This window comes from Rattus norvegicus, chromosome 9 (assembly GCF_021556685.1).
Source record: "Rattus norvegicus strain SHRSP/BbbUtx chromosome 9, alternate assembly SHRSP_T2T, whole genome shotgun sequence".
Lineage (NCBI taxonomy): Eukaryota > Metazoa > Chordata > Mammalia > Rodentia > Muridae > Rattus > Rattus norvegicus.
In genome coordinates, this window is record NC_141542.1 from 61,002,556 (window position 1) to 61,016,422 (window position 13,867).

Below are 13,867 nucleotides of genomic sequence, written 5' to 3' on the forward strand. Positions count from 1 at the left end.
AATTTTATTCAGGAAAGTTAAAATGTGCCTGTTATCATCAATAAAAATGTAGCTCAGGTCCAGAGAGCTAACACCTGGTGCCAGAAAAGAGTCATGAAAATGGAAAGGCAGAGCCTGTAAATCCAGCTCAGCTGTTAGCTGTAACAATCAGTGCCGTCTCTCTGCTCACAGAACAAAAAAATACCATCCCACGGAGTGCATGTTATTGCAGTACACTGACTTGGGGCTGGTCTTCTCTCAAGTCCATACAGAGCTGGCTTCATTAGCAGCATGGCCACCTTCTATAGCTGACAGACCTTACCCACCTTGGGCAGCTTTGTGCTGGGGAGGGTAGCTCCTGGTGTGGGACAATTCAGCTGGTCCAGTTAGACCCTCTGAGGTTCTGAAACCTGTGTCAACTGCATACTGTTGGTTGTTCTTCTGCTTCGGGCTCTATGGAGAGGAAATAGCACTGTAGCTGTCCAAGTCCTTCAGGAAGGAAATACCAGGCACATAGGTACTTACCCTCCAGTCTCTTCAACAGAACACAACAGGGCTCAGGGTTTACTGCCCACAACAGGAGCTGGCCATGATACTGTGGCCTGAGCCTTTGTGGTCTGCCACAGCTGATGTGTTGAAACCTCACCCTATCTAGCCCCTGGCCTGGTCTTGGGAAGTATAAGGGGTTTGAAAGGCCTCAATATGAAGGCCTCTTCAATTGAGGGTTAGGGAAACCTATTTCCCCCTTCTTACCTGGTGGGGACATAGGCATGGGAAACAGGAGGTGGGACCTCACCTAGTCTGTCGGCTCTGATTTTAAACTTCAGGTTTCCAGAACTCAAGGGACTAATTTAGGTCTCTGAGTAGCAGGTTACTCTTCTGGTGGATCTCTAAGGTTTCTTAAATGTAAATGCACAACTTTATTTTTCTGTGGGAAGAAATAAACACAGGGCCTTGAAAGCAGTATATAAATGTTTGCTACCCTAAGCCCAATACCATAATCTTATGATAATAGATTTCAGAGGATTGAAACTTTTCTCTGAATACAGATCCTCAATGTAGGTGTTAAGATCTTGCTCCTTGCGACCTAGAAAACAGCATCTTGAAAGTGTTTTGTATAAGGGATTTTTCACTGGGATTTTCTGTTCCTTCTTTGTTCTGTCTCTTTTATTTTCCCCAGGCCAAAGTGTTGCAGTTTAAACACAATTGAACAATCTATAGATAAAGCCATTACTTTACACAGTGTGATACTTTACCTGCCCCAACACATGGCTTACTAACAGTTGGAAAATTTCTAATGCACTAATTCTAGATATTCTCATTCATATGACTTATGCAAAGCAAGCAGCCGGCAGTAGCACACACGACCGAAACACACGACTGAAAAGCTCACACCCCAGGTCAGTTCTGTAAGGGATGATTTTATGATTAACATGAGAATTGGAAAGAGGAGCACAGCATGTTGGATCCTCATGCAGATTGGTATGGATACCCCAGTGTGCACTGTGTCTGGACTGGTACAGAATGGCACGTACTAGACATGTTTGTTCTGGGTGGGATTTACCGAGGACAACAGGAAGGATCCCACCTTCGGTGCCTGCTTCAGGAGTTGGTTGTTGGGACCCTAGTTATAAGGATAAGGGATTCTGGAGACTGCACTGGAAAGTTATTGTCCCTTTATGTGGTGTAGATGGAGTGAGCAGACCCTCTGGTTAAAAGGATTTCTGATCTGCTATGTTTATATGAGCTTGCTGTTTATGCCAGTAAATATGACTTGGGTCCTTGAGAAATGGGTGTGAAGACTTGCCCCTTGAGAAAACATGTTGATAAAATACATCAAATTCTAGGAGAAAGGTCATACAGATTTTCCATCAAAACCTTCAGTTATTTATTTTTGGTTGTGAGCTTAGCCATCTAGTCAAAGACCTGGAATGGGGAAGACTCTAGGGAGTCTATGAACATGACTGTAGCTGAGATTCCTAGCAGTAGGGCATGAGGAACTTGAATTCATGTAGCCTAGGACCTAGGCCCCACACACATATGTAGCAGATGTGCAGCTTGGTCTTCATTCGGGTCCCCCAACAACTGGAGTGGGGGCTGTCTCTGACTCTGTTGCCTGCCTGTGGACCCCATTCCCTAGCTGGGCTGCCTTGTCTGGCCTCAGTGGGAGAGGATGCACCTAGTCCTACACTGCCAAAGTGGGTTAGTACGGGGTGGGGGTGGGGGTCCTCCTTCTTAGAGGAGAAGGGGAGGGGGAAGAGGCTATGGGAGGAGAGGTGGGGGCTATGATCAGGAAGTAAAATGAATAAAAATAAAATAATGGAAGAAAAAGAGAAACACTCTTCAGTCTTCTGCCTGGATTTAGTATGTCAGCAAATCTATTACTAATTTATCAGTCTATTGTAGAAAAAAGGGTTCAGCGTTTTGAGAGCAAAGGGCTTGCAAATGGAGAAGGAAGTCAGAAGGGCCAGCATGCAGCCAGACAGTAGGAGGGCAGCACAATCAGAGGAGCGAAGGGGAGGGGTCTTGGGGCAAACTGTTCTGGAGGGAGGTAAGAGGATGAAGGGTAGGATACAAGCTCTTCTGGCCTAGTCCTGACCTTTTGCAGAATTGCCACAAGTCTTTAAATTCATTTAGTTCAATTTCTTACCCAGTGCAAAAGCACAGGCACCTTTTTTGTGCCTTTGTGCCTTTTTTTCAGTCCGTAGATCCAGGAGATCGCTAATGCTGCCCGTCCTTCCAGAAGGATTTACTTTTCTCTGTTCTTGTTATCTTTTGTGTCATAGACCTACTGACACTTGTTAATGGGTAGAAGGGAACAGACCACTTTCGGTAAGTATCAGCTTTTTAATAAATTCATATCTGTGCCACACGGCTGGACCATTTTCTTTTCCAGCTAGTCGCTGTCGTTTGTAACCAGTCTTTGTGCGTCCTATCCCATCCCGTTCCCACTAAAAAACTTCCATGTAGGAGTGGGCATGGTGTACAACGTGTGTCCAGTGCCAACTGAATCCTTTGCGGTGTCTTCACAGGCCTCGGGAAGACGCGGAGGAAGCCAAGTGCTCGGGATGCGTCCCCAACGCCAAGCACTGATGCGGAATACCCAGCCAATGGCAGCGGTGCTGACCGCATCTATGACCTCAACATCCCAGCCTTCGTCAAGTTCGCCTACGTAGCAGAACGAGAGGATGAGCTGTCCCTGGTGAAAGGCTCCCGGGTCACAGTTATGGAGAAATGCAGTGATGGCTGGTGGCGTGGCAGCTTTAACGGGCAGATCGGCTGGTTCCCCTCCAACTACGTGTTGGAGGAGGCGGACGAGGCTGCAGCTGAGGCCCCCAGCTTCCTGAGCCTGCGTCGGGGCACTGCGCTAAGCAATGGGCAAGGTGCACGGGTGCTGCACGTGGTGCAGACGCTGTACCCCTTCAGCTCTGTCACTGAGGAGGAGCTTAGTTTCGAGAAGGGGGAGACCATGGAGGTGATTGAGAAGCCGGAGAATGACCCTGAATGGTGGAAATGCAAAAATGCCCGAGGCCAAGTGGGCCTGGTCCCCAAAAACTATGTGGTTGTCCTCAGTGATGGGCCTGCACTGCACCCCACGCACACTCCACAGATCAGCTACACCGGGCCCTCAGCCAGCGGGCGATTTGCCGGCCGTGAGTGGTACTATGGCAACGTGACACGGCACCAGGCCGAGTGTGCGCTCAATGAGCGGGGCGTCGAGGGCGACTTCCTCATTAGAGACAGCGAATCCTCGGTAAGTGCCCAGCTGCTCCTATGCTAGAGTCACACTGCCAGAAGAACGCTAAGTGCACACAGAGTACCCTGATCTGTGAGAGCAGGGACTCCAGTCAGCCCTGGTCTGCGGATATTCTATGATCTTTCAGTTCATTGCCTGGTTCTCCATTGTCTTACCGAGCCTTGTAAATTAGGCGTAATCATGTGCATAACAAAAAACTTATTTCTAGGATTCTGTTCTGTCATGGTTTTAGGTGTCCACTGGAGTTTTGGAACTATCCTCAAAAAGAACCACATTGTGCGAGTGTCATGACTGGTACACCATTCCCATGTCATATAGCGTTCACTGAGTATAGTTGAAATAGCAAGATGGTATTTGAGGGCACATCCTAAATTAGATAAATACTGTGTTGACATAGAGTCGGCTGCTCCCAATTTAGCTAAATCTGGGTTGGGTAGACTGCGAAGTCCCTGCTGCTACTCCTTTTCCTGGTTGTGGGAAGATAAGAAAAGTGATTTTTCAGCCCTCAAAGGTTGGCCGGGTTGAAAGGCTCCCGCTTTGCTAGTTTAGAGATGCAGGCTTCCTTTTCCATCCCGGTTCCTACCCATGTAGAAAAGCCCTGTGATTATTCACTCAAAGACTCCATCTACATCTGACGGCTCTCAGCTAACGGGTGTCTGGCCTCTGACACAGCCTTTGTTGCTGGTTTGTTTTTCTTTGTAAACTGCATAATCCCAAGGTTGTCTCTGCTGCAAGCCGAGCTGCTGAAAAGCTCATCTCTCAAAAGCTCCTAAAGTACTTACAAACAGAACCAAACAGAAACCTGGGGTGCTCGGGGAATGAGGCCACCTGTCTGGCTGTGGGGCACTCAGGCTAGTGGGACTATCGGAAAGAACCAACAGTTTCACTAAGGGCAGCCTTACTGTGTGTGCCTCCTGCAGATGACCCAGTTTGTAGATACCTGTCTTCCCACTGACTCTTCTAAACCTGTAAGCAAGAGTTTAGTCCAGTATTTTCAAGGGTTACCGGTTCTCTTAGGCTTTGGTTTCATGTTTTACGTTCACACTGTAAAAGCAGAGTGTGTGTGTGCTCCACTCTGCCAGCTCAGTGAGCAGTGTACACTCCTGCCTCACAGAACTGATCTGAGCGGAGGTCACAGCCCCTCATGGAGAGGGGCCACTGAAGTTTGTTCTTTATAGCCGAAGAGGCATTGAGCTAGTGGAAACCAGATCCCTTTGTGGAGTGAGCAGCTTTTCAGGGCCTGCCTCAGCCTTAGAAAATCCTGGGCAGGACTCTGAATGCTGACTGCCTCTGAAATCTGAATACTGAGATGCCCTGATCAAGAACGGGGTGTCTGTCATTGCTGGCGAAGACTTCTCATGGCATTGTTCTCTCGCCTTGGAAGCTCTAGGCCTGGCTGCCTTGACATCACATTCTGGGCCTGTGAGGAATTAAGGACAGCACCAGAGCAGAAACAGGACAGACGCTAACAAACCCACTAGAATACAAAATGCCTGGTCCATCTAAGAGCCAAATGCGTGAGTTTGGAGTGGCTTCTTGGGAGAAAGAACCACATAGTGGGGAGGCACTGGCCTCTTTATTGACAGATGGAGTCTCTAATCCAAAAGAAACCCATTCTTGGGACTCTTACACTGTGTTAAGTTTTATCTGCTGATGAACGAACGAATGGGCCAGATTCAGGTTTATGGTCTGTCTTTCCTGTCTGTTCCTAACTCCATTCCGTGACAGGAAAGGGCCTGTCCTGGTGGATGCATGGTGACTCCCCGGCTTATTTTGGTTCCACTTTCGGCCGCCTGTCCCATGTTCTGTGTCACTTCTCACGTTCTTTTGGGATTTTTCAGGTCAGAGCCTTGTTCTCACAGCCAAACCCAGGTCACACATAACATTAATTCATGATCTAATTGCACATCACAGGGTTGGGGTAAAGAAGGTGTTCCCAGAGGCTTGACTCTCCCACAGGACTGGGGCAGATTGTAACCTCCAATGGGGGGTTCGGGGGAGATGTTACTGTGGGAAGCCTGACTCCTGAATGTGAACAGTAGTTTGAGGGAACACATCTTCCTGATATGTGTCGATTAAAATGTATTTAAGGTGATTACAAGGTACATAAGGCTCAGGATGGTGTTCTCCGCTGATAAATGCCTGTTTTCCTTTCTTGAAGTATTAAAATCTACCCATCTCCGGGATACAAGACCGTCTGTACTTCTGAGGAGAGGGGTGTACATTGCAAGTAAAATGAGCATTGCTCTGTCTGTGCTACCAGGCTGGGAAAGCACTAGGCATGTCCAAACTCAGCTGACATTTCCCTAGACTTGAGAAACAAACAAGCAGACCTATTTGACTCAACCATCCATCCCCAACTGCAGTACCCACCATCCTTTCTGTTTTTTCTCTCTTACTCTGTTTGCTTATCTGTAATGACGATTCTTCTTGAAAACTAAAGGAGGCATATTTTCCCTTTCAACCAATCCTCTTGAACTAAATCTCCCTGATGTAGAAAATTCGCAGAAGCCCTGCCTTCCCTGAATGGGCATCAATCCTTCTGTGTTTGCCTACATTGATTCTGCGGGAATGCGTAAGAGGCTGTATTTAAAAGTAATGTCTGGCAAGCAGTACAAATGTCAGCATCTTATTTTCTCAGTTACTGGATGCCTTTCCTTGTAAAAAGGTGCTCAGAAGGCATTTGGTGCCAAGTAAGGAGACCTTCTGAAAGGTAGAGAAGAAGGTGCTGGGTTGACCTATGACAGCATCTGCAAGAGTGGTGTAGGGATTGCTCCCTCTGTAGACTTTTAATCCCCAGAGAGCTAATAATTACCCTCCAGTGCATTATGTGCCACGATAATTATTAGGTACTAGTGTTTGTCATGCTTCATACTCATTTCAGGTCGAGAAAAAGTCCTTTGATTAAAAAGAGATTTAATGTTTTATTGACCACACATGCAAAAATCAGTGGGTGATTCATTTTCCCTTTTAAAGATAATCAATATTACTTGATTAGGAAATAAATATATAATAATTTGAAAACAAAGAACTTATTGATTTTTAAGTTTTATTGTGTGCGGGGTTGGGGATTTAGCTCAATGGTAGAGCGCTTGCCTAGCAAGCACAAGGCCCTGGGTTCGGTCCCCAGCTCTGAAAAAAAAAAATTAAAAAAAAAAAAAGTTTTATTGTGTGCATATGGATGTTTTGCCCGCATGTGTGTCTTTATACCACATGTGTGCAGTGCCCTCGGAGGCCAGAAGAGGGCATTAGACCTAGCCCTGGAGTTGCACTGAGTTGTAAGCCGCCATGTTGGTACTGAGTCAAACCCGCATCCTGAAAGGTCAACAGCACTGCTAACCGCTGAGTCATCTTCCCACACCAAAATAATGTGATTTCTAGAATAATGCGTTGCAAAAAAAAACAAAAACAAAAACAAAAAACAATAATGCTTTGCGACAGTTTAAGAAGTTATCTCTTACAGAAACATTTTTAACTACAACTTCATTGACCCACTTGTCAAGATGGTGATTCTTACAGTGCAGCTCAGATCCAGACCCCCCAGGAGCTGTGAATATAGAGCTGACTGCCCTCCCTTCCATCCTTCCTCTCAGCATTTCTCAGAAACTCTTTCTGGGTCAGCTTGGAGCACAGAAGCCGTCAAGTCAGTTCCTCTAGGGTTTGCATTGTCTGGCTCCCTAGCCCAGGGCTCAGCCCCTAACCAAGTTGGCATGAGGAAAAAGCAGGTTACACCCTGAACAACATCTGTTTATCTCTCCTTGTCTTAGAGCTTCTATTGTTGTGCTAAGCAGGCTGACTAAGAGAGACTTTGGGAGGAAACAGTTTATCTAGCATATACCTTCCGTATCACAATCCACTGTTGAAGGATGCCAGGGCAGAAACCTGAAGGCCGGAACTGAAGCAGAGGCCATTATGGAATGCTGCTTCCCAGCTTTCTCTTCATGGCTTTCAGCCTACTTATAACACCTGAACCACCAGCCCAGGGGTGTCAGTGCCCACGGTGCACTGTGTCCTCTCACATCAGTTAAGAAAATGCACAACAGGCTTACCCACAAGTCAATCTACTGGGGACACTTTTTCACTTGAGGCTTCCTCTTCCAAAATGATGCTATGTTGTGCTGAATTGACCTAAAACTAGCCTTTACAGTCCGATTTTAGAAAAAGTCATTTTGATCAGGCTTTGTATACAGTACCAAATGAAAATTTCCTAACTTTACACCTACCTGTTCTTGCTTTGTAAATTTGTTTTAATCTAATATATTCTGTTTATGCTTTTCCCCTACCCTGAATCTTACCCATCTCTAAACTCCATGTCTCTTCTCCCTCTCCAAAAAGGCGATCAAAAAAAAAAAAAATCAAACGAAAAAATTTTAAAGAAAGAAAATGCACACATACAAAAACACAAAATGAAAAGTGTTGTGAAGACACAAACAAACAAAATATGAGATAAAAAAATTTTACAAAAATGCTACTGAGTTCATTTGTTTTGTATTGATCATCTACTGCTGGGCATGAGGCCTACCCTCAAGTGTGGTTAATGTATCCAGTCAGACTCCATTGGAGAAAACTAGAGGAGGAACCCTTCATTTTCTCCTCTCAGAGATAGGTCCACATCCCTGTTCTTGCTGCCATAGTCTCTGAGAGATCATGTGTGCCTCACACCTGCTGTGTCTGGAAGATACTCTTTCCTTAGGGTCCTCATCTCATCCCCTCTGGATCTTAAAATCTTCTTCCTTTTCCTCATAGGTCCCTAAGCCCTAAGGGGAGGAGCTTGATGAAGATGCTCTTGTTAGTGCTGAGTGTTCTAAAATCTCTCACTCTCCACACATTATCCAGTTGTGTTTCTGTCAGCCACTGAAAGAGGAAGCTTCTCTGATGACTGATCTGTGGGTATAGCAGTGCGTCATTAGGGGTCATGTCATTGCTAAGCCACTTGAGAAGAACAATAGCATTTGGTTTCCTCCTAGGCTCATGGTCTGTCCAGTCACGAGTTCTTGGCCTCTTAAAGCAGTAGCCAGGCGTGAGTTCCATCTCATGGAATGGGCCTCAAGCCCAGTGTTACAATGGCTGCTTATCCTGCAATGCTTGTGCCAGTATTGTTCCGGTGTATCTGTGGGCAGGTCACTGTCGTAGATTGCAATAGCTAAGTTGATGATTGCCTTTCTCCTCTGGTAGTGTGCAGACTATTTTCCAGTACCATGAACCTAGTCACCTAGGTGTGAAGCCTCTAGTTAGGTTCCAGCTTGACTTCTGTTCAGTGTGCTATCTAAATATATGTTCTCATCAGCAATAGGAATTTACCATCGAGCCTTAAGCTTAGAAGGCTCTATACATGCTTAGCATGTGTAGAATGCTTAGAATGGGCTCTTTTCTCTAAGAGCCATAGCCCATTGCCCGACTGTTTCACTCATTCTCAAGTAAGCCAGAGCCATTGGAGGCAGACTCCTCTTCACCAGCCTTTGACCTTCAGTCCTCGCTTTGAAACAGGTAGCACCCACTCTGTCTAGGACCTGTGAGAAGGATATGATTACTTGAGAGTCTAGCCCTTACTCAAAGATGGCTCGTCATGTACATGCACATATTCCAAGCTTCAGTTTCTAGTCCCGAGTGTTTTGCGCAAAGGATACTACACCTACAGCGCCGAATCCACGTTGACCTCTATGAGTGAGATGCAGACCTGTAGGAATGTAGGAAGAAGAGGACCACCTGTGACAGCTTGGGAACCACAGTGTGTCTTGAGATGAGTCCTCCACTCCAACAGCTGTCTGTACAGTGGTGCTAAAAATCCCTCACCCATCGTCATCACCTTGTAGGTAGCCCTTCAGTTACCTTGGCAATGTGTCTAGCTCCCACAAATCACATACTCAGGTCCATCATTTCCTTCAGCTTGGCTTTTGCCCGTCCAGAGCTCAATACAAAGGTGGAGAGCTGAAACACCAGCCCTACCTTCTGTGGCACAACATTATGTACCGCCTTGGGAAACAAATCTTTCCAATCCCATTCTGCCCGTCTTCTGAAAAGTCTTGGCTGACCTGCAGGCTCTATCCAGAGGTTTCTTCTATCCCTCTGTACACCCTTTCAATGAGGGTTATATCAGGAACACTTAACCATGTCTACCTTGCCTGGCATTGAAGCCTAACAGAGCTGTGGGGTTGCCCAGTTCATCCCACATTCTGTTCATGTGTGGGGTTGTGCTGTACTGTGGGCTGGAGTGGGTCAGACCCCTGGCCTTTGGAATACTGTTGCTGCTACTGCTAAAGGGTCTGGACGCTAGCTCCTAAAGCCTGCCAGCATGATAAGGGGAGAGGAGATCATCCACTGTCAGCTAAAGCAGCTCTTCAGACTAAGAAAAAATGTCAAGTTGACAGTTCAACCTTAAGAGTATTCAGAAATGTTCTCGTTAAAATCCCTTAGATCCATAGCTTCATTTTTGCATAAAGATTTATGTAGAGTTCTTGCAAAATTGTTAGTACAGGGTAGAAATGTTTTTCACCCAAAGTAAAGAAACTTAAAACCCAGGATCAAAGATGCCTTTATCACTTGAGTCCCTGAAATGCTCATGTGGCTAATGTGTAGACTGTACTAAGGGGGAGCTTCTGGGGTGGCTGTTCTGCTATTTGGTTTTGTCTGGTTTGCATTTTTACCATGGCTGCTGTAGACACTGAGTGTGTGTCTTACAGATGGAGACTTCCCTTTGCCTCACAGAGAAAGGAGTTGTGAGAGTTTGGCTTGCCTGCTGGCAATTCCACAAGCATGCCATGTAGTCTTGAGATGAATCTGTAGACATGGACTTGGAATGTGTTTGTCTTTCATAAACACATGCAGAGCAGGGTAAGGGCAAATGGGGTCTGTGGACCAGCAAGCCCATGTGGGGCCCTTCTGCTGTAGAAAAGTAGATACTCCCTGTCTCACACTTCAGTGTCCTTTGAAGAGTTCTTTGCCATTCCCCAAAGAAATTCCACAAGAAAGGTTTATGTTTAAAGAAACTGGCAGATAAAATCATCATCACACAACTCGTTCAAGGCAGCCTCTCAGACACTTTGCCCAGGCCCAGACTCTGTCCATCCATACCATTAAGAGTGCTATCCTAAGCCATGGAGTATCACTTAACAGCTTTACATGTTCACTGTCAGTTAACTTTTATGGACTTAGTCTCCACTGTGATAGGTTGAAACTAGAAGAACAGTTAGCTTCAGAACTGCTTTTACAGTTTGTCCTTTTGCCTGCACTCCACCCACAGCGTGTTATTAATGCCGTCTGCTCCAGAGAGGCAGAGTGGCTCCAGCAACCACAGGCAGTCAGTGTCCCTAGGACTTTTGAAAGGTAGACAAAGATGTATTTATAGAAGAATGAAGTTCAGAGAGTCCCTGATGCTGGGGCCATCTCTCCTCTTTGTCCTAGTCCCTAAGAAAAACCGAAGTAGTCAGCAGGTGTCTCAATTGGGCAGAAGCTCCATTTGATCTCCAAGAGGCATCACTTGGGGACAGTGCCTCCTCCCCATGACTTCCACTGCTGGTGGCTTCTGTGGTAGGAAGGGAACAGCCTCCCCACCCACCGTGACACTTCCGTTTCCTGGATTCCCATCAAAGTTTCTCAGATCTTTTGTAGATCATCACTTAACCTTTACTTTTTTGTGGTAAAACGTCTTTAAAACCAAATTGGCTGTTGCAACAGTTTTTTAGTGTGCATCTCAGTCAGTAGATACTTTCACAGCGCTGTGCAGCTGTTAATCCTCAGAGCTTCATTACTGTTCCAAACAAACTCTGACCTCATTGAACGCTGACTCCCCAACTGCCTTCTTCACTGAGATTCCTTCCCCACTCTGAGTTTTTATATGTAGGAGCCTCTTTTAAGTAGAATTATGTGGTGGTTGTGCCTGATTTTATTTCAGTTATAATGTCCTCAGAGTTGATTTATGTTGTAAGCAATGTTTTAGAAATTGTCCTTCAATAGTGAGTAATATTCCATTTTCTGTATCCATCCATCTGGTGATAGATTTTCAGGGTGTTTCCAGTTTTGTTTTTCATTATTAATAATGTTGCTGTAATTGTGGGTATATAAATTTTTCTTCAATTAACTTTTGAAGACCTACATGTGTTTCCCACAATGATGTTTCTCATGTCCTTGCCACTAAACATTTCCTTGACAAAGCCAGATGTCGTGGCAGGAGCAGCGGGGTTAGAAGTACTGTTCTTATGCCATGGAGTCTGCTGTACACATTAAATTTAATATGTGGTAACTGCAGTGGAGTCCCACATTCACCTTCCTTGCCTTACTCTGTTTCACTTTTTAAAGCTCCAGTTTTATGATAAGCATCGGGCATGTAACAGAATCCACAGCAGATGCTCTGTGGCAGTACTTCTCATTGTCAGCGACGAGCTTGCTAGGAATGCAGAGTGCCAGGCCCCTCCCCCAGTGAATCTGATGCTGGGTCTGGAGAAGTCCTACCTTGTGGGATGTATGCTTGTTTGAAGCCCATGGTAAAATTATAACTTACTATCACTTAAACCGGGCATAGTGGTTCACAGCTATGGTCCCAGCAGTCAGGAGGCTGAGGTAGGAAGAGTTCAAGACCAACCTCGGCTACATAGTGCGTCCCAGATCAACCTGAGCTACAGAGCAACAAAGAAACAAAACATGTTCTTTAGTTATATGCAGTAAAACACTGGACAAAGAAGGACAATATTCTTAAAGTCTGTATAGTAAAGTAGTGTATCGGGGAAACCTATGGGGTGGGCAGGAAAGAGTAGACTTCCGCACGGCTCTGTTTGAAGATGATCTTGAGATCTCTGATAGTTTCTGTGTTTCAGGCAGGTGAAACTTTGAAGTTATTCTCTAGTTGAGGATTAGTTTTGTTTACTAAAATGAGTTTCTTTCGCACTAGTGAAATGCATGTTTGGTGTTCTGTGGCTTATGTGGCCTGTGGAGTAAAGAAAGAGCAAGTACCACCAGCATTGATGGAAACATTTTGGTCAGTTTTGACTTAAAAAGAGGCTGCATTGGGCATCCAGGGAAGGGGGCAAACAGAGCCCATTTCACCTCTCCTGCATTGGTCCTTCATTTGGGGATCAGAGGCCATCTTCAGACAAAGGATATTTACCCTACTGAAGTAAAAAGGGAGAAAAATATTTCCGAAAGTGAAAAGGAGGGAGGGGATGTAGGGTTGATAAGAAACCATTAGACTGCCCCCTCTTTGAGATGCAGGGAATATCAACTTAAGTACATATCGTTCATGCTTGAGACAGGGATCAGAGTCTGGCTCAGGTTCATGTGGGTGGTCAGGACATTTCTTGTCCAAAGTGGAGGTTAATTAAAAACCAGGTCTGTCTCAGCAGCAAAGTTCCCTCTTCCCTTATCTCCTTACAGCCATCATGCTTAGAAAACAAATCACTTTAATGCTTATTAAAGCTCTCAGAGACGAAGGAGAAAAGAATATTAAAGATCACTCTTGATGTTTGTATTTTCCTGTGATTCAATTTTGAGTGAGGAAGAGAAATATTTTCCCAAGTTACCTGCTTTTTGGGGAGTGCAGAGGCACTTCTGAGGCTTTTAAGACACCGGGCTAAACAGGTGCCTCGGTAGGAACCACCTGACTGTAGAAAGCACCGGTGAGCATCTTCCAGGTGTTTTTCTAAAAATGCCCATGCACAAAAAATGCTGAGATGCAAGATTTAAGGAAGGGAACAGTGGGAGAGATGTTCAGATTTGGGAATATATAAGTGCTCTGAGCCCAGTGTAAGAGTGTAAAATTAAACCAGGTTCTCAGACTGGGGGCGGGGGATTCCATAACAATGAACTCTACCAACTCGTCTGTGGAGTCACCTGATCATGGCCTCCCAAGAGAGGTGTGGATGGATTGTACGAATTGTTGGTACGCTTGGATTTCCCTGGGCCGTGAAGGAAGCAGAAGCATGTCTTACAAAGGAATAGGCAGAGAAAGAGATGCACAGAGCAGTCCAGGGTTAGGGAATGTGAAGGAGGTCCAGCCCTCAGCTCAGAGGAACACCAACCAGATAGATCCAGTGCTGGGAGAACTTGTGGCCCAGGGAGAAGTCCAAATAGGAGAACAGAGGCAGATGTTTCAGACTAGAGAAGGTACAGTCTCAGCGTAGCATAACCAAAGCTTAGTCT

The 13,867-nt window shown here is 45.6% G+C and overlaps 1 protein-coding gene across 5 annotated transcripts in view; it reads left to right on the forward strand.

Annotated features, from left to right (window-relative positions):
- Nucleotides 1–13,867, forward strand: part of Nck2 (NCK adaptor protein 2) — a 133,057-nt gene that overhangs the window by 114,044 nt on the left and 5,146 nt on the right. For all 5 annotated transcript variants that reach the window (XM_087566105.1, XM_087566106.1, XM_087566107.1 and 2 more), the window contains 1 exon segment: nt 3,012–3,733. In XM_087566105.1, coding sequence (XP_087422231.1) covers nt 3,012–3,733 — 722 coding nt within the window.